Here is a 27,538-nt window from a genome sequence, read left to right on the forward strand (position 1 = left end):
TTGTGTCCTTGTAGGCAAGCTCGAAGCAAAAGAACAAGTGGGTGTCGACTTCTGGGGAGAGTCCAGCTGTTGTTTCTTGAGGCTTCACACACCCTAGCTTGGTAAGGGATACCCGTGACTCTTGGACCCTGATCCCCGATGACACCCATTAGGGGACCAAGTCCCGTCCAGTTGTCGTGCCAAAACAAGGCTTGTTCTCCTGAGTGGACTTTGCAGAACACATACGGCCTTGCAAGTGGACGTAGCTTTAACAAACCCTTCCAAATGCAGCTTCCCGTGGAACGGAAATCTGCTTCCCAGAAGATTTTGTCTCTAATCAGCTTCCCGTAGCCGATGTGTTCATTGTTTCGCACCTCGTGTGATTAATGGATTATTTTAAACGTACTTACAAAACATTATGTTAAAATGTGATGTTTCAGACAGAAATAACAAATTTATTTAGCATAATTATAATTTTCAGTTTGGAGAAATTTAAATTAATATAGTTAACTGCATCAGAGCTTGCCTGATCGATACGTCAATCGTTCAACAAAACTATTATATGAAACGACTTCTATATAGTTATAAGTTCATGCAATCGTAATAACTCATAAAAACTTTTATATTGTACATGAACAATCACATCACGAATTAACTAACCATATAGTATATGGTAAGTATACAGATATATATACTCTTATCGCATCTTTTTTTTTGCATGAATATATATACCTTATCGCATTATATGCCATATATCTATATATATGATATCTCATGTTTGAAAAAAAATGAATACATGAATGACCACAACAGGAGCGGTCAAAACCAAAATGTAGAGAATTTATTATGTTCAATAGGGAAAAATTAAGATTTCACCTATGTTTGTCTACTTGGTGAATTATTTAAGGTGAAAATATTAGAATTATTATTATCATTATCGTCGGTGTGGAAAAAAAATTAGTTTCTCTCCTTAGTTACTGTTGATAAACAGAAAAACATATAGACCGTAAGATATGATAATTCTATCCCAAAATTAATCACAAATTGTCATAAGTGTCACACATCTTCTTCTTTCTTATTTTATACGTATATATCATTTAATTTGTCTGACAAAAAAAAAACTACTAAACAGTTAATTATTTTGTGAAAGATTTTGTTTTCATTTAGGCTTTCAAACAAATACATATATATGATACAGCAATTATAAGTCGATTACAATAGTGTTATTGTTGTGTCATTATCGGAATTCAAAACTTGTATTTGCATGTTATTCACACACAAAAATTAGGAAAACAGTATTTGTAACAAATGAAATCTCAGATTTATTGGGTTCAACAAAAGCCCATCAACGCAAGAATGAGCCCATCAACAAGAAACATAGTTTTTATTTGGGGGCGAGTCGTGTCATGTGAGAGGCAGAGCATCAAAGGAGTGAAGAACTTGTTCCAACAACATCCTCGTACTTGAATCCAAAGGGTTCTCTGGTTTGTCTGAATGAACAACGTTCAATAGATAAAGCTTCTTAGAACTCACAAATGCAGCCGAGAAAACCCTCTTGATCCCTCCTCTCGTGCTATCAATCTTGTATTCAAACTCATACACTTGTTGTTGTTGTTGTCCTTGTCCTGATCTCTCTCCAAATGATACAACTTCAGCTTCCTTTGTACTTTCCTAATTTTCAAACAAAACCCACATAAAGCTTTCCACCAAAACACATTTTCTATTAGGGGTTTTGAGAAGGAGACGAACCTTTCGTTTCTCAGCGTTAATGAGCTTATCAGCTACAAATTGAGGATCACCAAAGTCTTCAAGACTCTTTATACGGACAGGACTCACTACAACTCCAATATTGTTGCTTCCATTGTTTTGTTCTTCAAACAGAGCATTGGCTCCTGCTTTCTCTACCTTTAAATTCCCCATTCATTAATTAGCATTTGGAGTGAGTGAATACACAAATTTTTTGTAACTCAGTTTCGAATTGTACCTTGGTATAAGAAGAGGGTATGAGAAGAGTGAAGCCATTGTTGGAATCAGTGTATCTTTGAAGGTCTGCGGTTGATTTGGCCTTATCCAATAAGAGCCCATTGAATAAAAGAGTGAGAATCGAGAGATTTAGGTGTCTCTTGCTGAGATTGATGCCATTGGTGGATGAAGGATTCTGGGTAAAGCAGAGTATCTGCTGCTTATGGATCTTGTGATGAGATAAAGACGGTGATGATGAGAAGAGAGCCAATTTGGGAGGAGAAGGCAAGTGAGGAGAAGCTAAGAAGCTTGACGACCACATTTTGCTTCCTCCTCCTCCTTATCACATGTTTGCCGTTAAAGTCCCAATCTTTGGTTTATTCGGATCTTTTAGTTTTACACAAATAGCTACCAATCTACATTCGATGGTACACATCGATATACATCGGTTTAGATCGGTTTGGTCTATCCGGATTAAGAAGAAGAAATATCAGCCAAACAAAAAAAAATGAATCATTAGCCCAAATCTTTGATGGTTTACTCAAAAACTCACAGTGAAATTTCATTTTACCCAAAATTTTCTGCAGCTTAAACTTCAATGGAACAAACAAAAATGCTTTTGGAGAACATCTGATTAATCAGACATAGCAACAGATAAATTCTTCCAAGGATCAGGCACGTTCTGAGCACAACTCTCCAGGACATTCACCAATGGTCCAGCTTGATAAGACTTGGCCTCCTTTTTTGTTATAAAGCTTTGAAGTACACCGTGAACGCTCTCTCTAGCCATGCTTGTCAGAATCTGAGTGTAAATTTCGATCGATGGGAAAAAATCTGGAAGTAGAACGGTTTCAAAGTCCCTCATAACTGTTGTATCCAACTGTTCGATATCAATCAAGTGTGCCAAAGGTTTCCGGCTGAAGCCAAAGCCAAAAGAAAAAGTGAACAAATTAGTATGGCAAAAGCTATGGTACCTTCCATAATAATACAGTAAAGTTGATAAGCTCTTACCTCTTTTGGACCTCTGAGATACCCTTGAGCTTAAGTAGAGCCCTTATCTTTCCGAAACTTTCCTCCTTTGTAATAATGTGTATTATCTTCGACGAAGATGAATCCAGAAGCTCTGCAAACTGCGACAGAAACGTAAATATTTGGTTTTAGTAAATACTTCACATATTACAGTAGAAGAGCCATCCACTTTTTATATGTAAGCCCTATTAGTGAATGCTACTTCTGTAACTGTTTGTTTTTAATTCTAAACTTTAACAACTTTTTACTTTCTTATTATCTCACATTCACAAAACTTTAAGTCTATGGTATTGTAGATACAAAAATAAGGTATCATACCTTCTCTAGCTTTTTATCTTCTGTTGAACAGACATTTACAGTCTGGACAATATAAGAGCCTTGGCTGGCAACAGAATCACTGACGGTAACTCTGTTGATTGATCTCCCCAAAAGACCCTGGACTGCCGGAATAGTGGTAGCAGTAAAACTATCGTTGAAAACTACTGATTGGTGTTTGCTGGAAATGGCCTGCTTAATGGATTTAACAGCATCTAGATAACCACTACTGCAAAGGGAACCTAGTTCATCGATGACCTGTGTAAGTGTGAGAAACCAATTAGCAGTGTTGAATGCTCTTAAATATAGGATGCAGAGACTCCATAGCATGATACGTAGAGTTAAAGAGAGGCCTATTGATATCCAGAAAAATAGAAACATATTTATAGTTAAGACCCAATAGATATCCTCCATGACATGAAAACACAGAGAAAACTGCCATGAAAATGAGCATTTCTTCTTATGGCAAGGTGTGGACTAAGTAGATATGTAGCTATAAGGATCAGACTTCCACTAAAACAGGAAACTCGGAATGATGTTGGGAAAGCCGCCAAGACCAGTAAGAATTTACCCAAAGCAATTAATAGTGGCCTAGTGTGACAAACACTGAGCCAATTATTCAGAATCAGGCAGGAGATGGTGTTGGTTGGTGGTATATTCTTGAAAGCTCGAAAAGAAACAAAACCTAACAAACATCATTCATAACAAATAAAAAAACCTGCCAACCAGCTTCATCCACTACATCATTCATAATAAATAAAAAGACCTGCCAACCAGCCTCAATGTGAAGCCTAGTACGTTTATTTATAGGAAAACGATTTGGAAATGTTTGGACTGCAGTTTAATGAAACAGGAGATAAGATTTTAGCATACCAGCAATGAAACACCCGATATATCAACGCCCTTCGAGTTGACAATCTCCAAAAGTCTCTCAGGTGTAGCAACTATAAACTCAGGCTCGACACTTTTCAATCTACAGCACGAAAGGCAGCTTGTCAGAATTGGAAAGGAAAAAAAAGATTAGTATCCTATCCTTCATGTAGCAACAGCATGGAAAATATGTAAAAGAGACTTGACTGCAAAAAGAAAAAGACAGGTAATGGACTGGTTAGATGTACCCGGAAATCTGATGATCTAGTGACGCTCCTTGGTGTAAGCTCACTGTGTGAATTCCAATACCTTTCAGTGCCTTACAAACCGATCGAACCTAAGCATGATTAAATAAAAATGGCTGCATTATGTCCCAAAAGAAAAGGGCTGTTGCCTATTGTACTAAAGAAAGAAAACAGTCACGCAGCTAGACGTTATGATTCTAACCTGAGAAGCTTTGGACTGAGATGGCACAAGGTACAAAAGAAAAGGGCTGTTACCAATCGACTCATCCTCCTCCTCGTCTTTCTCCCGTTTAGCAATAGCATCTGCTGCGGTCGAAACAATCCACGCAATCTGTTCAACAGTAGAAGACATTCCACTTGTCTCTACAATATCTTTCCCAGATAAGAAACATTTCCAGAACTCAATTCCCCAAGTGCTAGTGAACAAGAACTTGTCATGCTGTTCGCTGTATGTGCCATCTTTGCGAAACGAGTTCTCTATCTCATTCAGGTTTGACATCAGAAACTTTGATGGACCATCCATCTTCTCAACACCGTCAATAGACATAGGAGATGGTTTCTTGTCTTCTTTATCTCTACTCTTCACCTTATTCTTCTTCTTCTTCTTCTTTTTCGTGATATCAGGTTTACCCTGCCTCTCATTATATGGGTCTTGAGGTGTAGGAAGACTAAAACACATTCCCTATAAGATTCAATAATATAAAACCAGATGCATTAATTCACCAAAAACATCTCCAATTTCAAATTTACAGTTTCAGCGAACCCTAAGAGTATTCAAACAGACACTCCTCTTCACCAAATTGAACATTTCCAATTTTTCAAAAGTCGTTCAAGCTCAAGCTGAGCTAATAGAAATATACAGATTCATAGAACCCTAAAAATCGAATCGAATAGTGTGTGTGTAAAAGAGTGTGAGGAGATGATACCTGACACATGCTGCGTTTGCCAGACTTGCGGCGTTTCTTGGCGGCGATAATGGCAGCGATGCGAGCAGAAACAGTGGCGGAATCGTTCTTTCTACTCATCTTCTTCCTCGTCACTTTGTTCTTCTTCCTCTGCACATTATCGTCGCCTTTCGCCATTGTGATTTTACTTCTTTGGAGGTTTAGAGCTTCGCGGCGGCCGTTGCTCTTAACTTTAGCCTTCGCTTCCGGATTCTTTGTTCCGGGTTAAACCTTTATATACTTGTGGTATAATTGTAATTTAGGAGAAGTTATAAGGCTAACGATGTCATTTGGAGTATCAATAACCGGGCTATTTGGTTTGGAAAAAGCCGGACCTTTCAATTGATTGTGATAAACCGGTTTTTTATTTGATAGCTTCACGTGACATCTTCTTCATTTCTAAATCGAACAAAACTGTTTGCTTACATAATAAGCATTTCTACAAAAGAAAAAAATTCTAACAATCTCTTTTTGTTCTGTGTTCAAAATAAAGAAACATTGCTGATCAATTAAGTCGCTTGATCTGAGCAAATCTTGATCTCTTGTTTCTCTTCCTCCACACAAACATTAGATTCGGGTACTACTATTTTCTCTTCTTCATTGCCTCTCTTCTCTGTCACATTAGATTCGGGTAGTGTTTTCTTCTCTTCATCGTCGCCTCTCGTCTCTGTCACATTAGAATGCTTTCGTCTATGATGATGAGCATGATCATATTTGGAAGAAGCTAAGTGATCCAAAGCCATTACAACATCTGCGATCACCGGTCTCATACTAGGCTGTTCTTGAACACACATTGCAGCTATTGCAAGTGCTTGGTACACTCCTCTAATTGGATATTCTCCTTCCATCAACGGATCAACCATTTTCTTGAAATTATTCCTATTTTTAAACAACGGACGCGCCTGTAAGGTTACCAAAAGTGTGAACTGTGCTCAGCTAGATAAAGGAGGAAAAGCAAAATTTATAATAAAGTGAGAGACTTTATCTTTACCCATTCGACTAGACTCTGTTTGTTACGTGGTCTCGTGTTATCGATCGCTTTCCTTCCAGTGATAAGCTCCAAAAGAACGACACCGAAACTGTATACATCTGATTTGAATGTGAGTTGTCCTGTTAATGCGTAATCAGGAGCACAGTATCCGTATGTTCCCATAACCCTTGTGGAAACATGAGTTTCACTCCCTCTTGGTCCTACTTTAGCTAACCCAAAATCTGAGAGCTTTGCGTGATACTCTTCATCGAGCAAGATATTCGAACACTTGAGATCACGGTAGATCACAGGAGGCTTTATTGTATCGTGGAGATACTCTAGACCTCTCGCTGCACCAGCCGCAATTTTCATCCGAGTGTTCCACGCTAGCGGTTTTTTACTATGAGGAAGATCTAAAGCAAACAGAACATACGACAACAAGTTATAACATAATCAACAAAACATGTTTATAACAAGTCATGTTGCTTTAGAGAAAGCTATATGAGTTGAGGTATATAAAACATACCATGGAGGTGATTGTCCAAAGACCCTAGTGGCATGTACTCATACACCAATAGTCTCTGAACACCCTCAGCGCAAAAACCGATAAGCTTCACAAGATTCGGATGGTCAGCAAGACTTAACGTCAAGACTTCAACCACAAATTCCCTAATTCCTTGAGAACCAGTCCGGTCAAGTTGCTTAATCGCAACAACCTATCGAAACACCATTACAAAAACTCTTAAAAATCCTCCTCTAACAAGCTAACCACATTCCACAATGTTTGATTATACATCACAAGACACATAAACAAACAAACCTGATTAATCTTCTCAATGAAACCTCTGTAAACTTTACCAAACCCTCCTTCACCTAAAAAACAATCTGACTTAAAGTTTCCGGTAGCAACAGCGAGTTGTCCAAAAGTAAAAGTCTGAGCTTTCTTCCCTGAAACTTCATCTTCAACCAAAGTATCCTTTGCATCCAAAGCTAATTGATCCTCCTCTTTAGTATCTACTTCCTCGTTTACATTTCCACATAGAGTAACTTTTAAACAATCTACACAAACACATCACAAAGATGAATCCATGAATGAATACAAACAAAGAAGAACACAACAAAACCTAACAAATGAAACGGCTTTAATGCAATGTAGCGAAACAAAAAACAAAATGAAACCCAGATCGAAAACTACTAAAACAGATAACACCCACATCGAAAGATTCAGAATTTGAGAGAAATAAAAATCGGATTTTTGGGAAAAACCTGAGCTGGGTTGCGTTTGGTTGTCTCGATTGATGTTCTTATGAACGATGTTAGGATCGTTGGTGAGTTTTTTTGGGGAGGTGACATCATTCTTCTTCGTGGTTTTGGGCTCTGATCGTTTGTTTGATTTCACGGTGCGTCCGAAACAACCCATCGCTGAAAAAATCTAGAAGCTTTTCTCTCTCTCTCTCGTTGGAGAAGGAAAAAAAACCCTAGAGATTTAGAATTAACACAGAGAATAAAGGGAAAATGGAAAAGGGAAAACAAAAAATCTGATTTTTGGGGAAAGAAGAAGAGGAAGAGTTACGAAAGAGAGAGAGAGAGAGAGAGAGAGAGAAGAGGAGAGGGCAAAGTGAGAGAGATGCTTAATTTGAACTTTTTTAAAGGAAAGAAGAAACGTAGTTATTGTCTGCGGGAAGGTGCATCGTAAGGGTTATTAATAGTAACCAATGAGGTTCGTGCAGTTAAATTGTGTCTTTTGTAAAGTAGTGATAAAAATGTGGGAGCTGCTCGGTCAAAGCTTTTTCTGGTTAATTCTCTTTTTCTTTTTAACCTTTTTTTTTGACGTCTGAAATTTATATTATTCCAACAATGGAACCGATGAGTTACAACAGCTAACTACTATCCAAAGAGAGCAGGTAAAGTTAGCCTACAACTAGAATCCCTTTATATTATACAATAGGGAACTATACCAAAAGGGAGCCTACACTTTTATACACCAAAAAATACCTTCCCTGAAAGTTTCTTGTTCTAAAAGAAAACTATCACCAAAATACTGCCAATTAAAACAGGGGACAAACCTCTTTCTTCCAAGAAGACAGTACGTAACCACTCTGGTACCCTGAAGCTACATCTGATTGGTATCTCATATCCTCAGTGACACTCTGAGCTATAAAGTTTGCTCCTCTGTTTGCTGCAGCTATTTCCAACTCCAACTTCCACTCCTTAAAAGGTTTCAAAAAATTGTTTATCGCCACAGATTGCGGCTTAAACGAAGGCCAAGCAATCGGTCTAGAGACTGCTCCAACCAGTGCTTTGTCTTGGAATGAGAATATGACATTGTCCACCCCATGACTCGCCATACTTTCCATAGACCAAAGTAAAACTCTTAAAGTTGTGTCTCCTTTGGAAGTGATGTTTGCAAAAGCCCTACGACTGTGCAAAAGAACCTCCCCTGTATCATCTCTTAGAACCCATGATCCCCCTGCAACTTGATTTCTTTTTTACCAAGAGGAACCAACATTGCATTTCAGCCAATCCTTAGGTGGCTTTTTCCAAAGCCCGCCCACCATTATTGTTTCTTGTAGCCCTTGAGACCGCTCTTGTTCAATCGAAGTTTCCTCCTCCCTCTCCAGGATTTAAGCCTCATACCATTCCTTTACATCTTCTCTGATTTTCTCAACCGTCTCCAATGGTGAAAAATTCTTTCCTTCAAAGTTAAGGGCATTCCTGTTTTTCCATAGTCTCCAAAGGATCCAAGGGAAACTTTTGCGAAGATTGGACAACCATCTTGTGTTATTTCTGTTCTCAAGCAGATGATAGAAATTTGAAAAGATTGTACCATTTTGGAACCCAGCCTCCGGAAAAGGAAAGTCTGAAAGGGCCCAAACCTGTCTTGCCAAAGGACGGAGAAATAGAGTATGATTAGTTGATTCACTTGGTTCACCACAAAGCTGACAGGTCTCATCAACACTCATTCCTCTGCCATTTAAATTTACCGCCACAGGCAGAATACCACTGATAACCTTCCAGAGAAACACTTTAATTTTTGGGTCGGTCTGAAGGGTCAAGATCAGTTTTTTCAATTTGACCGTCTAAGGTTGGACATTAGCTTCCCTTATCAATGTGGTGCTTGCCTCTTGATCCACGAGCTAGTAGGCCGACTTTACTGAGAAATCTCCACTTTGGTTGAACTGCCAAATGTGATAATTTTCTTGGGTAAATATCGGTTTTATGGCCAGTATTCTAGTGATATCTTGGGGCAGGAACAACTCTTCCAAAATCTCTCTATTCCAGAACCCTGAATGAGGATCTATCAGATCACAGACTTTTAACCCTACTTCAAAGATCTGATTTCTTCTCCATGGAGCTCTATAGCCATTGTCTTTAATCCATGGATCAATCCACACATTCAGAGACTTACCATTACCAACCTTCTTTATCAGACCTTTCTTTAGTAACTCTCTGCCAAACAATATTCTTATCCAAGCAAAGGAAGGTCTTTGGCCTATGATTGCATCTAAAAATTCAGCTTCTTCAAAATATCTGCTTTTCATAAGTCTTGCCATTAGACAATCCGGTTGCTTAAGCAGTCTCCAAGCTTGCTTTACCAGTAGTGCTTGATTAAATTGGTGAATCTTTCTAAACCCTAGACCACCCAAATCTTTTGGAAGACAGAGCTTGTCCCAATTTTGCCAGTGAATTTTCCTTGAGTGCTCACAAGAATTCCACCAGAAGGAAGCCAAAGCACTTTCCTTGAGTGCTCACAATCCGGCTGCTTAAGCAGTCTCCAAGCTTGCTTTGCCAGTAGTGCTTGATTAAATTGGTGAATCTTTCCGAACCCTAGACCGCCCAAATCTTTTTCTTTCTAACCTTTCAACCTTTTTTTCTTTCTTTTTTCTTTTTCACCAACGTAAATTAGCTTATACATGAGTCTGTAGATAAATTAAAGCTCATAGTACTCAAGGAGCGAAATCCCTTTTTAAGAAGGTACAAATTAGAAAAATCTTTGGGTAAACGATTTTTTTTTTTTTCAAAGGCATTTGGGTAAATGAAATTAGGATGAAGAAATAAACCTACCTATATTTTAATTTTTCTAACAGTTTGTATCTTATTTTCATCTTAGGTGAACCATAAGAATTGAGAAAACATATAAATCTAAGTGATCAACATTGAAAGCCTGTAACCAATACCACCATACTGAAATTCACCATAATTTGACCATCGGAGTGCAAATGTGAATATACAACATATTTTATGGAATATTGTATAAATAGTTAGTTAATCATGATTCATGAATCAAGAATGCATTAAAATGTTTATGAAGACGTGTGTTTGTATGTGTGTGTGAATACTTTGGTCATGCACCAAAAGAAAATTTATAAACAAGTTCAAGTAGAAGGTAAGTTGTAAATTATATAAAACAAAAAGAAATCATCTTATTTCAAATCAAATGCCAAACTCTAATGAAAACAAATCTTTTATATGAATAATTTATTGTGAAACACAAGTATGATTACTCCATCACAAACACATATCATTACACTTGTCCATGTAGTATTACATAATCCTTAAAGTGTAACATTTGTCATTATATCTTTCTACTTGTCATTACCAAAACTAATGAGTAAACTAATGAGTAGGTGGCTCATGTTTTGTTTACTTCACTATAAATAGGAAGAAGTGTTAGTGAATAATAATGGTGTACGTAGGAGAGTAAGAAGAACAAACATAATAAACTCCATTATTCATATTCCTCTCTTGTCTTCTATTCCACCTTGTTTTTCTTGTCTCATACACTATTATATAGTAGTTTCATAACATAATTGTCTTTTTTTTATATATATACTCGAAAAAATATTGTCTATAAATTTTTCAAATGCAACATTTTAGAATCATTTGAGACTCTTTTTTTGTATGATGGATGAATATAATTGTGCATTTAAATTAATTAATCTTAATAAATGAGGGATGAAAAATGTGCCCTATATTGTTTTTGAGAAACCATAAAAGATATTCATAACAAATATTATACACTTTTACACATGCAATGCACTTTTTGTATTATTCACATCATCTTAATAAACAAAATTTTCACTCTCTCATCCAAAAATATTTTTGTCCTTTTAATATGCCATTAAATTTTAAAAATAGCAATTATCATAAAGAGATTTTAGAAATGGTATAAAATAGATTTGGGGAATTATTCATGAAACTCCCTACACATATTATTATCATTATTTATTTTATTTTATTTTATTTTATTAACATAGATTGATTCAGTTTTAGATATAATTAGCTAAATATCTAACAACATATATCATTTAATATTTATTTTGAATAAATTGAAAAGAGACATTGTGACTGATTTTATACAATTTTTTAGAAGTTTGCCTAGTATTATTATTAAAATTACTACATCAATTGGTATGGTATAACCATTTTGATTTATTTGAATGGTGAGATTCTTAAAACTCTATTTTTGTCAATATATTTATTATATTTTTTATTTTTTTTGACTAGCATCAACCAATACAACAATATGAACACGATACGCCTTGTCAAGGCGGAAGCTGCGGGTTTGAGCCCCGTCAGTCCTGGCGGTTGTAGAAAAATATGTATTCTAACTAAATTACTACTTTTATTTGTTACATTTTCATCATACTTATTAGTTACTGTAATTTTCAAAAACTAAATTATTTTTTTATATCATAAATTACTTTATTTAGAAAATATAATGATTTATGTTTGTTATAAGTAATTTTAAGAATTTAGTGTGAAAATAAATGATGAGATCAACCTAAATGGAAAAATGTGTAAAATTCAATGTAGTTTGCTAGCTGGCATGGCCATCGCACTTTTGACTAAACTTATTATTGATAATGTCTTATCGGCCATCACTACTCAACAAATTTAGATATATTTTAGCAAATTTATATACTTTTTCAAAACATCATTTAGCAATTATTTTCATTTTGGATATTTATTGATATTTGCCCAAAAAGAAAAATTATTGATATCCTCATTTGCTGAAAAGAAATTAACAATCTTACCATTTAGCATATTATTGGTGGTATAAAAATAATAATGAAAAATTATCTAAAATATCACTAAAAAAAGTTTTATGAACAATTATATTATCTATAGTTTTCTCTAAAGCTTCATATATGACATCTAATCCATCTTGAACTATGAGATTTAGAATATAGATTGCACACCTTACGCAAAAAACTTTCCACTACATCCCAGATCCTTTCGAAATTGTCTCTTTAGAACTTCTTGCATATTATCATTTGGAGATGCATTGTCTAAAGTAATGGTAAACACTTTTTTATCTGACTCTCATGCTTTAAAAAGCTCCATCAGTTTCATAGCTAGTGCAACACCCGAATGAGGTGGAAGAAAAGCACAAAATGACCATTATCTTTGCTTGTAAATTCCAGTTTGCATCGATATAATGAACAATCAAACACAAATAACCTTCCACAGTAATTACTCTCCACATATCAGTTATAAAACAAACTCTACCAGGATATCTCATTTAAAATCTGCCTAAGTTTGCCTTTTTCCTTATCAACATTTTTAAGAACATCAAAAATTACAGTATTGTTGCTGCAAAACTCAATATCCGAATTGGCATATCGAAAAGCTTTCCTAATCCTTTTATATTCAACAAAGGAGTAAAGGAGATCATGCTCTACAATAGCAATACCGATCAACTCATGGAAAACCAACATCGATCATTCTATTACTACTTCCACGAGTACTACCCGGAGTTTTAGAACAAACTCTCATATACCTAAGCAAAGTAGTTTTTTCCATTCCTATTCAGATGCAAGAAATAATGCAATTTTTGGTAGTTGCATCTAATATCATATTTATCATCAGAACCTTCCTCTCATATTATTGTGAAATTCTTCCAACACTTAATGTCTACGCTAGTTCTACCTTGTTCACATGAAGCTGAGATGAGTCACTCATGAGAGATTCATCTTCCACCTGATTGTTTCCATCTTCAAGCATATGTCGATCCTATTCATTATCATCACACAAGATCATTGTCTTGTCCATCTGTTATATTTAACAACATAATCATATAGAGAACCAAAACCAGTAATTATATAACCAGTTATCAAGCTTGTAGTCATCATCACACAAGCTCATTGTCTTGTCCATCCTATACCAAACGATCCTACCTTTTGAAGTAAGTTTACGTATTTTCAAATAGTTTTGTTTTTCTAATTATAATTTTTTTACCAAACGGTCCATTTACTACTTTTTCTTGACATCTTTAGTTAAAATTCCCCAAGTAAAGAAGAGAAAGAAGCTAACAAAATTAATAAACACACACTTAATTATACACTGCATTTGAGATACACACAGACACTTTAAAGCATACAAATCACATAATTAAACCCAAACCAAACCTAAAACAAAAATATATCTCCCAGAAGACATCATTACTCCACTTTAAAAACACGCAGAAACAACAGATTAGGGAGATATTTTTGTTTACAAACAATAATCAAAAGCAAATTAATCACACCATTACGTATTCCCCAGTTTAACCCACCGAAAAAAACGAAGTTAAACCGGATCGTACCACACAAAATAAAACAAACCACCATAAAACCAAACCGGACGTGGAGGAAAACAAAAGTAGCGTTCTGTTTTCAAAAACGAACAGAACCACTCAGCTTCCTCTTAGGGTGCCATGGTGGTGGCACTTTCTTAATTATGTCTTTAATCTTTATATATGATTGTTGCTTTTAAGTGGATTCGTTGTTCGGGTCAGAGGTGTATCCACTCCCCGGAGGAGTAGTGGTGGATGAAGAAGAGCCACCACCACCACCTCGAGAGTTCCTTCCAAGCGCTCCACCGGCTTTGAACACAGCGGAAGCGATGGAACTTGCCAAGAAACCAAAGATCTCTCGCTTCACCTTTCCGCGGCGAGGCGGTAGCTCAACGGACCTCGCTGTGGAGTATTTGGTCGCTGGAGATTCCATGGGTGAATCTAACGGACAAGATTCTCTGCAAGTCAAACACATAAGTGTGTGTAAGAAGCAAATCTAAAACATGAGTGTGTAATAAGAATCAAATCTACATGTAAAAATGAGAATTTAAAGAAAAAATTAAACTGAAATTTAATTAATAAAGCAGAGAAGGTTCTTTAATGCCAGAAAGAAAGGTACAGATGAAGAAGGGCTTAGTCTTGCTTCTTGTTAAAGCAAAACACAATAAAATAAAATAAAATGGATTACTGAAAATTTTAGCTGAGAAAAGAAGAAGAAAAGTAGAAGAATAAGAAGAGAGATGGACATAAGCTTTATAGGCAAAGAAAGAGTGAGGATATCTCCAAAATCCAAATTGATTAATTATTAAACATGATTAGGAGGAATTGGTCTTCGAATTAAAGAGAAAATTTGTTCAATGAATGTAGTAAAGTTCGGTGTTTTTTCATTATGTATGGTGGGTCAATGGTTTTTTGAGGGTCTTCATATTATATAGTTCATGCATAAATATTGTATAAATAACTTGTACTTTTTTTTTGTCATGAATCAAGAATAAATTAAAAATGTTTATGAATACGTGTGTGTTAGAGTATTTTGGTTCATGCTATATAAGTCACAAAGTATTTTGGTTAGTGGCAATTGATTAATTAAAACAAAAGGAATCATCTATCGTTATATTTTTTTTAATATCCATTGCCAAACTCTAATAGAGACAAAAGAGAGTCTTCATCTGAAAAAAAATGTTAATTGATTTTTTTTAATTGAATCAACGATAGAGTTGGTGCATACATAGTATATTTATAGAATATTCCAATAATAAACTCATAAGCCTTGACAAATTAGTATAAAGGGAGGATAAAGTTTGAAATGTTTTAAGATTAAGAACTTCGTACTGACTTTTTTTTTTTTTTTTTTTTTTTTTTTTTTTTTTTTTTTTTTTTTTTTTTTTTTTTTTTTTTTTTTTTTTTTTTTTTTTTTTTTTTTTTTTTTTTTTTTTTTTTTTTTTTTTTTTTTTTTTTTTTTTTTTTTTTTTTTTTTTTTTTTTTTTTTTTTTTTTTTTTTTTTTTTTTTTTTTTTTTTTTTTTTTTTTTTTTTTTTTTTTTTTTTTTTTTTTTTTTTTTTTTTTTTTTTTTTTTTTTTTTTTTTTTTTTTTTTTTTTTTTTTTTTTTTTTTTTTTTTTTTTTTTTTTTTTTTTTTTTTTTTTTTTTTTTTTTTTTTTTTTTTTTTTTTTTTTTTTTTTTTTTTTTTTTTTTTGATCAAAAAAGAACTTCGTACTGACTAAAGGGGAGTGTTTTTACAATATGAAGTTTATTTGACTTTAGTTTAGCTTTTGTACTTTTCACAATTTAGTTTAGATGGTTTCTAGATAAGACGAAGAGAGGAAATGCTTGAGCAAGTTCGGTCGTTGACTTTGGTTGTAGTTGTAGAAAACATTTCTTTTGTTTTGTCTTCCTATTGGGGGAAATGTGATTTCAACACGTTTAGGTATAAAATTGCATTTATCTGGTATCATGTGACTATGCATGGGTTATCTTTCAAGGAAATATTTTGATAGTAAAATTTTCAACTTAACTATTTTTAATCATGTCTAATATTAACTTCCATTAGCTTTTTTTTGTGTCTCTTTAGGTGTAAAGATTTTGGTTGAAAAAAACATTACGTATATCCTATATGTTTAATTTATTTGTTAATTACTTACCAAAGTACATTACAGAGATTTTCAAGTCAGATTAAAAGCCAGATTTTCTTTCAAGTTCCACAACCAATAACATTTTCTTGAAGATTTATTAACATCCCAAAATTTGTTATTGGCCAAAAATTCAAATTATCAATAACGTTATCGAATGAATATTCTAGGAAATTCATTGCAGCTGTCAAGTATTACTCTCATTAAAACGAATCAATAAGATATGAGTGGACCAAAAACATTGTCAAAAACTCCATCCACCGTCCTTACTGAATTGTTATGACCCCATTATAAAAGCATATTAATTATGAGTACTTCGTGACTTCCAAACATAAAACGTTATCTCAAACGTTATTAGACCGTCCTTCCATTAGCCACTTGCTCAGATTTTGATGTATCGTTTAACTAAGGAGTTACCTTAACTGAATACATTTTTATGTACATAGAATAGAAGTATGATTTGTGAAATGCAGGAAACATTATACATAATTGCAAGTTTTAAAATGAGGGATTATCTTTTTGTCTTCTTATACCTCGATGTATCTTAAACGCTTAAACCATATTCATGTTGTTATAGTTCATGTATGGAGTATGGAACATTAACTAAATCTTTGTAAAGAGACTTGAGAATACATTTATTTAGTATCATAGTAAGGAATTTAAACCAGTTAAACAAACCACCAGCCAGATGCTCGTAGTTATTAATATTCCATTGTTGCTGACAATAAGCTCACCAATCACTATAGCTTCTCCCAGTTATTCACAACCTAGATCAATGGTCATGATCCCCTTAGATCGAATTGTCTTGTGATTTAGTTCAAAGGTTTACGCGTTTTATTTTTTTATATGTAATATTGTATGTCAATTTAGCAAACCAATGCCTTACTTAAGCCACTCAGCCATCCTTTCCGTTCGTTCCTTCTAAAGACTAGGCTTTTGGGGGCGTTCCGTAGCGATCTTATCTTGGGATAACCACCCTAGCGAAGACTCTATAAAGAGTATCTTATTTATTTTATACTCGACATCACATCCATATATAAAATGTTTAGCAAAGACCAATCTTGCACGTTATTTGTGGTTCTTCGACTTTTCCACTTTCTTTCTTTTGTGTTTAAGAAAATCTTAAAAGTTCAAAAAGCACATAAAACAAATATAAAGTACTCGAAAAGCAAATTTAAACTAGATTATTAATTACACTGCTTAGCTGGATCCAGTGTTACGAAAAGTACTTGCTAGGTCATGGGAATATTAGTATACGTTACAAAAATCATATTCTCTCCGTTTCAATGTTTTAATTAAAGCATGTAGATTAAAAAAAATTTATTTTTAATAAATTCAACCAATTATAAACAATACTGCATAATAGAAAATTCTAAAATAATCTAAAAGTTGCATAAAAACTTGAAAACATCCTATATTATAAAACAAATTTTTTTTTTAAAACATCTTATATTTTGAAACGGAGGGAGTAATATTTAAAAGTCTACAACTCAAGTATTGGTGTTTTTGGCTTCTATCGATGGTTTATGTTACTTGCTTTTCTTTGTCTACTGTTGTTCTTTAAATTTGGTGTAGGTTTTCATGAATTTGGTTCAGTAATTTTACTTTTAGGTGTAATTGGGGAGCATTAGAAAAATTGAGAAGAAAAAAAAGTAGGGTACAATAGGTAGAAGAATTGGGAAGAATAAAAAGATAAAGGAAATTGGCTGATTAATGGAGAATAATTGATAAAAATTCAAATTTTTATTATTTGAACTCAATAATTTTTGTCATTTTCAAATCAATAACTTGATATTGGTGTGACAAAAGTAGAAAAAAAAAATAAGCACAGTAAATTTGTAGCCACAGTTGAGCTTTTTTAACTGTTGTCGAATAGTAAAAATAGAAAGTGATCAAAGCAGCGAGATAATTAGCTCTCTGTTGATAAAACTGAAGTAAACACTTTTAATTAACACACTATTAAAATGCTTATCTTCATTAGGATTCAATTTACATATAATAATACAATAAGCTAGAAGTAATGTAGTCAATGTCGCATAAGCTGGTCCGGGTCACACGGATCATAGAAAACGGGTCAGGCCTAGTACTCATATCAGGCCCACATTAGTAAGCCGAATAATAACTTCCAATTTGGCGGGGAAAGAGAGAGAGAGAGGCTTCTTCCCTAATCTAATCTCCGTCGCCGGAGACGTTCAACAAAAATGGCGAACAAGCTCATCGGAGAAATGGGTCTTCACACCAAAATCTCAAACATCTTCGCCGCAAGAAACATCATCACCGCCAAGGTTTTTTTTTCCAAATCTGTCAGACAGATTACTAATTTCTTCTTAGGTTTTCAGATTTTTGTGTACAAATGAGATTCTTTAAGGTTTATGTTAATGAAATCCATGAAATTGTTTTGTGGTGGAGGTTTCAGGATGCGTTATCAATGCCAGAATTTGAGTTAATGGAGCTGATTGATGTTGGAATGAAAGAGACAAAGTCAGCAGTGGCACTCATCAGTGAAGCTACTTCTCCACCATGTCAATCAGTAAAGCTCTTTCGTTATTAGTCTTATATATGCTTTTTGTCATTCTTTAATCTTAAGGTTCTTGTTTAAACACTTTGTTGTGTGTCGAAAAGGCTCGATCTTTGCTGGAGAGAAAAGTCGAAAACGAGCACTTATCTGGTCATCTTCCTACCCATTTGAAAGGTTTGGATGAAACTTTATGCGGTGGGATACCTTGTGGTGTTCTTACTGAGTTAGTTGGTCCTCCTGGTATTGGTAAATCACAGGTTAGTTTCTGTTCTGAGATTGATGCTAGTGTGGAATTAGCATAGCATTGTTGTGTGCTTAAAGCTGAATGCAGTTACATTGTGTTCTGTTTGATCATTGATGTATCTGTGAGATTCTCCTGTATCGATTTATCTTTTTCTCTACATTTATTTGTTTTTGTGTGTTTGTGTATGGTAAAGGTTCTCTCTGTTATGTAGTTTTGCATGAAACTTGCGTTATCAGCCTCGTTTCCAGCAGCTTATGGAGGGTTAGATGGTCGTGTGGTTTACATAGATGTGGAGTCCAAGTTTAGTTCAAGAAGGTAAACTGACTTTTTATTTTTTCCCACATTGTTTATTTTTGTGCTAAAGATCCTCAGAGAATGTATCTCTCAGGGTGATAGAAATGGGACTGGAAAGCTTTCCGGAAGTGTTTCACCTTAAAGGAATGGCACAAGAGGTTGTGGAACACCTTATCTGGTTTTGTTCTGTGTTTTATGCCTTTGGTAATAGTCTTGTCATATTCCAGATTTGCTTGCAATAACCATTCTCAGTGTAGATGGCAGGAAGGATCCTTGTTTTGCGGCCAACATCTTTAGCTAACTTTACTGAAAGGTCCGTAAGATTTTCCTCATCATTTTGTTAGTCTAGGCTTATAGGAAATAGAAAGTGCATGACTGAAACGTTGTTAGTTTTACTAGGTAATAAGGGCTTGTCCTCAACTTCAGTTGCTGGCTGAGGGATTGAAACGTTTATTCAATTGGAGTTGAGAAATTCTGACTGTACAGCTAGGAGCTATTATCATGTGGCAGTATATCAAACTCTTTCTTTCTAATCGACAGTATACAAGAACTCAAGGATTCAATTCTTCAAAACCAAGTAAAGCTTCTAGTGATTGATAGTATGACAGCTCTTCTTTCAGGGTTAGTCTAATTTCTTTCTCCTGCTGATCAGTTTCAAGTCATTCTTGTTCCCTAGGTGACCTTAGTAACTGCAAGGTATTGACTTAAAGCTTTTGTTCTTTTGATCAACTGATTGATTTTCAGTGAAAACAAACAAGGAGCTCAGAGACAGCATCAGTTGGGTTGGCATATTTCTTTCTTAAAGTATGAACTGTAGTCTCGTGCTAGCTCAAAGCTTGAAAAATATTTTCACATCAGCAGTTCTTCTGTAGATAAATTGACATTAAGTCTCACATTTCCAGATCGCTTGCTGAATTTTCTCGGATTCCTATAGTGGTGACTAATCAAGTTAGATCCCAAAACCGCGATGAAACTAGTCAGTATTCTTTTCAAGGTAAAGTAAACCGCAACTGAAGTATCTTTTTAATGTTTTGTTATCCGTGTTCATTCCCATTCACCACAATCATACAGTTTCTTTGCAACAGCTACACTAAAAGATGGATTACAAGAACACACAAAGACATATGATTCTCACCTTGTTGCTGCATTGGGGATAAATTGGGCTCATGCTGTAACCATCCGGCTGGTTCTTGAAGCCAAATCAGGCAAGGCTTCACACACTTTATGGAATGAAAAGTAAAGAACTTGTAAGGCCACAGTAACTACCAAGAATGTATGTTCATGTGATTGATTTCACGCTATGTGCAGGTCAGAGAATCATTAAGGTTGCAAAATCTCCTATGTCACCTCCTTTAGCCTTCCCCTTCCATATAACATCAGCTGGGATTTCATTGCTGAGCGACAAAGGGACTGAACTGAAAGGTCCAGGAATCAACACCATTCATGCTCGAGGTATAATAATATTATGTCTTCATGTCTTATTCAGGATCACATTTTAGCATGAATCATCCAACTTGAGCCTATAAAGAGAATCTACTTAAACAAGTCATATGCCCTCTGATGCATTTGATTACATTTCGAGGCAGAGCCTATATTACAATATAAAGACTTAACACTAGATATGATGAGAATGCAGGGCACAGCGACATGATTAATTTTCATGGGGAATGCTCTTAACGAAGCAAAAGCGTGTTAATACGAAAAATCAACGAGAAGCACCAACATGGACTCCCAACTGCTGCAAATAATCACAATAGTCATTCATTAGTCCTCAATCCAACTTTATTAGGAAAGACTAATATATATATATATAGGCTTCCATGGAGGTACTGATGCATTCCAGAGGATGAATAGTGATTGAATCTTGTTAGATCTCTACACTCTATATAACTTTTGGTAAGATAGGCAGGCTTTGTGTATTTGTTTTTTTGTTGGACCTATGTACCTAACTAACTGTTGCAATATGTAAGGGCATCATTAATGGGAGAACTTTTTTTTGTGTTCTTAGATTAAATATATAGTGAAAATAATGTTAGATCAGTTGTTAAGATCATAGGTAAAAAAAATGGGAGAACTAATTATGGTGTTCTTAGAATGAAGATATAGTGAAATAATGTAAGATCAGTAGTTAAGATCTTTTTTAAAAAGCTAGTTATTGGGAGAGCATGTTTAAGATCATAAGATTTAATAATATAATATTTAGAAACATTTTACAAATTATAAAAACTTATAAAATAACATTTAAATTGCTTACTTATAAACTTGTAAATAAAATGTAAAAAAACAAACAAACATATTATTTAATTAATTATAGCAGATAAACATCTTATTTAATGAATACATAGTTTAATGTCCAAATTTATTCCATATATGCTCTATCAAATCCTCCTTTAATTTCTGATGTGTTTGTCTATCACGAATTATTGTATGGCCATCACCTAAACCCTCAAGATTTGAAGGCATATTGTATGGCGGTGAATATGGCGAGAACGAAGCTTTCGCCATTTTGGAGAGAAAGACAAATCCTAGACTCGATTTCAAAGAAGGATGAGAGAAATGAATATTTTTCTTTATTTCCAAAATGTCTCGACCAATCAGAATAGAGGAAAGAAAGGAGAACTGGGCTTTAGATCAGTTCTATCTCAAAACTAAAATTATTGATCTAAACCCATTATTCCTTTTTTTATTAATAGAATTGGACTAAGAACATACCAACAGTTCCGTTAACGATGGCCTAACGAGAATGAGATGGTATGTTCATATGAAGAAAAATGTTTATGTTTCTTTCTTGGCCTATCATGTCAAAGTCAAAATTAGGTTTCTTTATTAATGACAAGAAAAGACCTCTGATAAAGAGGACGTCAAGGTTTATCTTGGTTCTCTTTTTTTTTTAATATATAGTTTTATTATTACGACTACTCCAATGGTCGAATCAAATTTTATTGGGAATCATCTTCTGAAAGAATGAATCATCAGATGTGTCATCTAGTCAGTACAAGTCTGGGAATCGGTGAAAGTATCCTAAATTTTAAATTTAATCTGCTCCATAACATCTCTAATTTTTTTAATTTAACAAGTAACCTCTTTCGTTTTTATTTTACAAATATCTCCATCTTTTGTTTTTTTTAAACGACTTGGGTTCCGACGACAAGCGAAAGGTTGTGTTTAGGCTGAGGTTTTGACAGTAGTGTGTGTATACATTGTCACAGTAAAGGATCGGGCAAGATTTAGAAAATATGGTGTCAAGATTTAACTTTTGTGATTATAATTTGTTAGGTTTGATGAATCTTTAAGACGGTGATTATGATATAAGTTGTTGGAGGTTAGGAATTTTAGTTTTCACTTTTCACGCTTTGGGGTTTAAATTTGGAAATTTGTTAAATCGTAACAGTTTCAAAAAAATTTCTAACGGAAAACGTAATGAAAGTAGTAAAATAGTATCTATCGACATTTGTTTGGCATAATAGTTGTACCTAAATAAGTTTACCATAAAAAGAAAATGTGCTAACATAGTTTGGTCGATGTGAAACTATGCTAACTCATTTAGTTGAATAAGTTCCTATCAACTCAAAGTTTGGTCGTTTGAATTTGAACAAATTGTGCTAACATAGTTTGGTCGATGTGAAACTATGCTAACTCATTTAGTTGAATAAGTTCCTAGAAAACTATTAATAATTTTGAATAGAAAATAAGAAGAAAAAAAAAATGTGGTCGTTTGAATTTGAGCAAATTGGGCTAGAGACCTTTTTACAAATGAATTAACTCTCTCTTTTCATTAATTAGTAATGCTCTCAAATGTCATATTCGGATTGGATCTTCATCAATAGGCCAAAGAGCTTTCAATGCTAATAAGTCCTCTGTAGCACGTCAACTCGCAAAGTATATCAACATTATTAAGGTAGCTTGATTTTGATAGGATATTAGGATCACAACGGATCTTTTTCTTTTATTTTTGCCCAAACAAAGGATCACTAATATACTTATTTGTTTTAGGGCATTTTCAACCCCACTCTATTTTAGAGTCAAAATTCTATTATAAAACAACATTTGCTCCAAACCTACTTTATATTTTACTCTAAAATAGAGAAAATGATAGGATTGCTTCATATATAGAGCAACTCTATCTTCACCTCTATTTTTTTACATTAACTCTATTTACAACTCTAAAATAGAGTAATTCATTAAAAGAAAACAATCCTTTATTTTAGAGTTGCTCTATTTAAAAAAAAATAGAGTAACACATTAGTGATACTCTTAACCAAATTGGTGTGTAAATCAATAAACAATGTCAAATAGTTTTTTTTTCTTTCAAAAAAAAATATTGGAAACACCTCATGTCAACATCATATTTCTAGACAAGTGTCGGGTTCTTCTCTTCTTAACAAACAAAAAAAAAAATCCACAAGTGATAAAGAAAAAATCTGGTTCTAAAGAGTATGATATTTTACTTAAATCTGATAATCATAAATTAATTCAAGGATGGCATCATATTCCATGCCCCATGATTTATTATATTAATCTTTCTTTTTATCGTTATTTTAGTTTAAGAAGTCACTAGAAAATTTCATGGGTACCCAATAGACTAATTCTGATATGTTTTTTAATTGATGGCATCCACTGCATTTGGGTTTGATGAACTTTTGTAATCTTATTCAATTTAGTATCTTACATATAATATTTGAAAGATCTATACAGATATATATATAATACACTCTCGCGTGATTGCTTTTGGAGGCAATGAGTTGAGTTGATTATATATGTTTTGTGATGGTAACATATTTGGTGTGAACCAATAACTATATGCCCTTTTCTAGACTCTCCCTTATCACTACGCCAAATTTGTTTTTTTTTTTAGTTTTCTTGTTTGGCACCGTTGAGTGCAGACGCTAATTCATCGGGCTTTCAAATTGTTTAAAACAATGATAGTTTTCCATTATTGTTTTTGCTTATAGATTTTGTACATTTCAGAACAAGGTGAGGTTTCAATCTAATATATGCTTTGTACGTATATATATTGTGTAATGTTCTAAGTTTAAAATTCAGGAGAACATTTTTTTTGACCAAATCGGTCAAAAAGAAAAAGAAAAAAATTTGTTTATTTTGCGTCTAAATTTGTAATTGTAAACTACAAATACAAAAACGAAAAGTCGATTAATATTTGTTTATTTTGCGTTTTTGTCCACTATATACTTACAGATGATCTTTATTTTTTTTTTAAACATTTGATTTCATTTTAACATATACTATATTTAAACGAAAAAAATTCACGTTTTGAACAATCAAACCCTAAGATGTTCTATTGTGGCGTCTAACAAAAAAAAACTTCAATATCAAGAGACATTTTTATTTAATTTTCTGAATAATAAACTAATTAGGATACAAAGAGATAATTATGTTTTACCCAGCTAGCTCGTTTCAGCAAATTGCATGTGCGTGCCTTCGTACACACTTTGGGTATTGTTTTGAAGATAAGCAAACTAATATTATGATTACTTGAGTGATTTCAGAGCGATTAACTAAAGAAATGATTCAAAACGAATTATTAGTATCTTATATTTTCAGACTCATTTTTTTGTCGTTACTCAGAGTAAATTAAGAAATAATACAAACGAATTATGTTTAGTTTGTTGTCATGTTCCTTATGATTATTATAGAAGTCATGATGGTCGCTTGGCATGTTACGTAAAAACTTATGTAAAATGAGGATGAAAAGAGAGTTAATTATTTGATTTACATCTATCTGAAACCCTACTTTGTTTATGGTACTACGTACGCATTCAAATCTGACTCATGTAATGTATCTTTAATTATACTCGTAACAACTGTAAATTTTATAAATTATTCATATATCTTGGAAAGAAAAGGCTGTCTATTTTTTTCTTGATGCAAAATAAAATAAAAAAAGGCTGTAACATGTAAAAGAAAGTAAACAAAGAAAAGAAAGATAGAGGAAAAAGAAGAATGAACGGTGAGGAAAGGACCACGTAAACCCATAGAGATTTAAAAACCTCGTACACTATTCTTGCCGACAAGAGATTCTCACCATTAATGGAAACACTGCTTTTGTCCAATCTTTTGTAGTGATGTTGTGCACTACAAGCCCTCCACATAATACCCTTCTCCTCCTAACTTATTTATATATTCTATTCTCAAAATGATATCCATATGCAGCTCTTCTTACCTTTTTTATTTATATTAATTTGCTTAATGGTCCCCTTGTTTCTTCGTTAGTTAAAAGATGATTTTGTACTTTGTTTTTATTAATAGATAGATTGATCTCTAGATGTTAACATTATATAGTGTATAAAATTTGTAAGGTCTCCACTATCTTTTTTTTTTGTTTCATTTTTTGTTTTGTTTGCACTTAGCTTGTCGTTACTTAAATCAATAATGATCCGTTATTAGAAAAGTTTTTAAAAAGTTGTCGACGTCAATTATATATCCTCTTTGGTAGTGAGATCTTATGAAAATGAAAAATAAATACTAGACTTTCAAAGTGGTATTGATTCATTTCGACAACCATTCCAATTTGTAATACTCTCTCTCATTTTATATAAATACTTTTATTTTAGGATATTTCACATATTTTTTTTTTACTCTTTATACTTTAATTAAAATAATAAGTGAAGAGAAATTTTACTATTTATAACTGTACTAAAAATACAAACGACATTTTAACCAAAAATTTATCTCGATTGAAGAATTTTATTTTTCATTTCTACAAAACTATAAAAAACTAATTTGTTTTTTTTTTTATATATAAACTGCATGTTGATATAAAACTTAATTCATTTTTCAATCAGTTCTATAACTTTTAACTTCTAACCATATTTTTCAGCAACCTAATTAAATTGCTAATTTTAACCATTTATTGTATCAGTCTGATTGGCAATTGAAGAAATAAATAAATCAACCTCCTACGCTTCAAATTTTGCTAACAGTCACATCAAATTCTCTTCTTTTGTTCGGTGTGATTTTGATGTATGATTTTTGTTTTCGAAATGTGTCATATATTAAAAAGGTCTTCGGAGAAAAAGAAAACAAAATTGGATAGCAGATCAAAATATCGTCCATTAGATCATATACGTTGGCATATCCACTACGTGGCATAATATTATTGGGTGAATAAGATTTTTTACATTATCAGCAAAAAAAAAGATTTTAAAACTATATTTTTTTTTTTTTGTCAAACACTATTTATTTTCTATTTATGAGAAAGAACACACATGTTGGTTGGTTTACCTACCGGCTCTAGCAGGTAACGAGGAGAACCATTCATTATTGAGATTTGAGAGTAACCAAAATTGGAATAAATGACTTTTTCCAGGTTATATAAGTTTTTATATATTTATGTATCTTTTAAGGTTGAAGACTTTGGTTACCACTTACCATGATGGGAAAGGGCACAAAAGTATTTTCTTGTGATGACTAAGATGGCAAGACACATGAGAAAGCATTTCTAAAATTCTTCATTTCTAATCATTTTTATATTTTTTTTCACTTTCTTTATATATTCCAACACTAACCGATGATTAACTTCCTCTTTTTTTTCTTTTCATGTCGACCAATTTTCATTATTGCAGGAATAGTGAAAATTTGTATTACTCTTTTTCTATCTAACTTTTCAAGTTTTGGCAAACAGTGTTTTTTTTGGATGGTGGACTAAACCATTAAGAATACAATTTTTTTAAAATAGAGTTAAACTAATAATTTTGAGATCCCTCAAAACATCATTAAAAGTATCATTTACTTGGTGATTATAACATTTATTTTCGAAATCATATGTTTGCAATACCTTTAGTTAATTTTTTATATACGTATTTATAGATTCTTTATAATATTAATTGTTTCATGAATTTAACAACTACTTTTATTTTCTTTTTTAGGTTAAAGATAACTAGAAATCTTACAAATTTTGAATTTAAATACAAAATATCTATTTTTATTTATAAAAAAAAAATTTCAAAAACATCTAGTTCTTAAGAAACTAAGAAAGTATTACCTTTTTATGAGACTAAAGCAATATATTTAGAAATTAAACAGCTTAAAACGAAAACTAAAGTTTTCTATGAGGTCAATAAAAAAAAATATGAAGAAAATATTTGGTTTGTGAGTATTTATTTAAAAACGGACAGTACGATGTAGTACTCAAAGATAAATATTTGGTCGTACCGTTTTTGAGGATACTAGCATCCTAAACAATGGGTGCCTAAATAGTACTAAATTGTAATATATAACAATGGTTTGTTTTTAAGAATTAAAAAAAGGTGTATATATACACATTGAAGAAACAAACAATGTTGGGATGTGAATGGGATACATAATGATAGGAAAGGTCAAAATCATGGGAGCCAACTAATTTGGGAGGATCTTTAGGAAAAATGTGTGGAAGAAGTGCGTGTCTACATTTTGGCTTTTTCCATGTAACGAAAAAAAATCTACATCTTCAATTTCATTGGGAAAATGTATTTATGAGTAAGTCAC

The 27,538-nt window shown here is 33.1% G+C and overlaps 5 protein-coding genes across 9 annotated transcripts; 1 reads left to right on the plus strand and 4 right to left on the minus strand.

Annotated features, from left to right (window-relative positions):
• Positions 1,214 to 2,324, minus strand: LOC104700665 (psbP domain-containing protein 2, chloroplastic). The gene is made up of 3 exons (XM_010416198.2): positions 1,964 to 2,324; positions 1,729 to 1,884; positions 1,214 to 1,650 (listed from the first exon to the last, which is right to left on the minus strand). Exons 1-3 carry the CDS (start codon positions 2,261 to 2,263, stop codon positions 1,384 to 1,386), a joined length of 723 nt encoding a protein of 240 aa, XP_010414500.1. The 5' UTR covers positions 2,264 to 2,324; the 3' UTR covers positions 1,214 to 1,383.
• On the minus strand, positions 2,430 to 5,571 carry LOC104700666 (DEAD-box ATP-dependent RNA helicase 40-like). Its single transcript, XM_010416199.1, has 7 exons — positions 5,327 to 5,571; positions 4,603 to 5,082; positions 4,404 to 4,492; positions 4,159 to 4,258; positions 3,289 to 3,543; positions 2,953 to 3,071; positions 2,430 to 2,858 (listed from the first exon to the last, which is right to left on the minus strand). The coding sequence occupies exons 1-7, from the start codon at positions 5,480 to 5,482 to the stop codon at positions 2,576 to 2,578; spliced, it is 1,482 nt and encodes a 493-aa protein (XP_010414501.1). The 5' UTR covers positions 5,483 to 5,571; the 3' UTR covers positions 2,430 to 2,575.
• On the minus strand, positions 5,691 to 7,897 carry LOC104700667 (probable serine/threonine-protein kinase RLCKVII). Of its 3 annotated transcripts, none has more exons than XM_010416201.1 (5): positions 7,581 to 7,897; positions 7,135 to 7,328; positions 6,841 to 7,030; positions 6,336 to 6,727; positions 5,691 to 6,246 (listed from the first exon to the last, which is right to left on the minus strand). In XM_010416201.1, the coding sequence occupies exons 1-5, from the start codon at positions 7,732 to 7,734 to the stop codon at positions 5,854 to 5,856; spliced, it is 1,323 nt and encodes a 440-aa protein (XP_010414503.1). In that variant the 5' UTR covers positions 7,735 to 7,897; the 3' UTR covers positions 5,691 to 5,853. The 3 variants fall into 3 exon arrangements, with proteins under 3 accessions (XP_010414503.1, XP_010414502.1, XP_019083097.1); XM_010416200.1 differs by having other exon boundaries at positions 7,135 to 7,373; XM_019227552.1 differs by having other exon boundaries at positions 6,140 to 6,223; positions 7,135 to 7,373.
• On the minus strand, positions 13,618 to 14,601 carry LOC104700668. Its single transcript, XM_019227235.1, has 2 exons — positions 14,492 to 14,601; positions 13,618 to 14,330 (listed from the first exon to the last, which is right to left on the minus strand). Exon 2 carries the CDS (start codon positions 14,303 to 14,305, stop codon positions 14,069 to 14,071), a length of 237 nt encoding a protein of 78 aa, XP_019082780.1. The 5' UTR covers positions 14,306 to 14,330; positions 14,492 to 14,601; the 3' UTR covers positions 13,618 to 14,068.
• Positions 18,141 to 21,037, plus strand: LOC104700669 (DNA repair protein RAD51 homolog 2-like). Of its 3 annotated transcripts, none has more exons than XM_010416202.2 (12): positions 18,141 to 18,283; positions 18,415 to 18,528; positions 18,621 to 18,773; positions 18,972 to 19,075; positions 19,149 to 19,212; positions 19,312 to 19,367; positions 19,595 to 19,675; positions 19,799 to 19,858; positions 19,957 to 20,048; positions 20,140 to 20,259; positions 20,363 to 20,506; positions 20,691 to 21,037. In XM_010416202.2, the coding sequence occupies exons 1-12, from the start codon at positions 18,200 to 18,202 to the stop codon at positions 20,729 to 20,731; spliced, it is 1,113 nt and encodes a 370-aa protein (XP_010414504.1). In that variant the 5' UTR covers positions 18,141 to 18,199; the 3' UTR covers positions 20,732 to 21,037. The 3 variants fall into 3 exon arrangements, with proteins under 3 accessions (XP_010414504.1, XP_010414506.1, XP_010414505.1); XM_010416203.1 differs by having other exon boundaries at positions 18,201 to 18,283; positions 18,408 to 18,528; XM_010416204.2 differs by lacking the exons at positions 20,363 to 20,506; positions 20,691 to 21,037 and having other exon boundaries at positions 20,126 to 20,232.

This window comes from Camelina sativa, chromosome 7 (genome assembly GCF_000633955.1).
Source record: "Camelina sativa cultivar DH55 chromosome 7, Cs, whole genome shotgun sequence".
Lineage (NCBI taxonomy): Eukaryota > Viridiplantae > Streptophyta > Magnoliopsida > Brassicales > Brassicaceae > Camelina > Camelina sativa.

Coding starts and splice junctions, on each gene's coding strand:
- LOC104700665 (XM_010416198.2), bottom strand. CDS start 2,263: ATGTGGTCGTCAAGCTTCTTAGCTTCTCCTCACTTGCCTTCTCCTCCC. Junction 1,885..1,963: donor TACCCTCTTCTTATACCAAG/GTACAATTCGAA, acceptor GGGAATTTAAAG/GTAGAGAAAGCAGGAGCCAA. Junction 1,651..1,728: donor TTAACGCTGAGAAACGAAAG/GTTCGTCTCCTT, acceptor TTTGAAAATTAG/GAAAGTACAAAGGAAGCTGA.
- LOC104700666 (XM_010416199.1), bottom strand. CDS start 5,482: ATGGCGAAAGGCGACGATAATGTGCAGAGGAAGAAGAACAAAGTGACG. Junction 5,083..5,326: donor GCAAACGCAGCATGTGTCAG/GTATCATCTCCT, acceptor TGAATCTTATAG/GGAATGTGTTTTAGTCTTCC. Junction 4,259..4,403: donor CTAGATCATCAGATTTCCGG/GTACATCTAACC, acceptor TTCGTGCTGTAG/ATTGAAAAGTGTCGAGCCTG.
- LOC104700667 (XM_010416200.1), bottom strand. CDS start 7,734: ATGGGTTGTTTCGGACGCACCGTGAAATCAAACAAACGATCAGAGCCC. Junction 7,031..7,134: donor TCATTGAGAAGATTAATCAG/GTTTGTTTGTTT, acceptor GTGTTTCGATAG/GTTGTTGCGATTAAGCAACT. Junction 6,728..6,840: donor TTTGGACAATCACCTCCATG/GTATGTTTTATA, acceptor TGTTTGCTTTAG/ATCTTCCTCATAGTAAAAAA.
- LOC104700668 (XM_019227235.1), bottom strand. CDS start 14,305: ATGGAATCTCCAGCGACCAAATACTCCACAGCGAGGTCCGTTGAGCTA.
- LOC104700669 (XM_010416202.2), top strand. CDS start 18,200: ATGGCGAACAAGCTCATCGGAGAAATGGGTCTTCACACCAAAATCTCA. Junction 18,284..18,414: donor GAAACATCATCACCGCCAAG/GTTTTTTTTTCC, acceptor TGGAGGTTTCAG/GATGCGTTATCAATGCCAGA. Junction 18,774..18,971: donor CTGGTATTGGTAAATCACAG/GTTAGTTTCTGT, acceptor TCTGTTATGTAG/TTTTGCATGAAACTTGCGTT.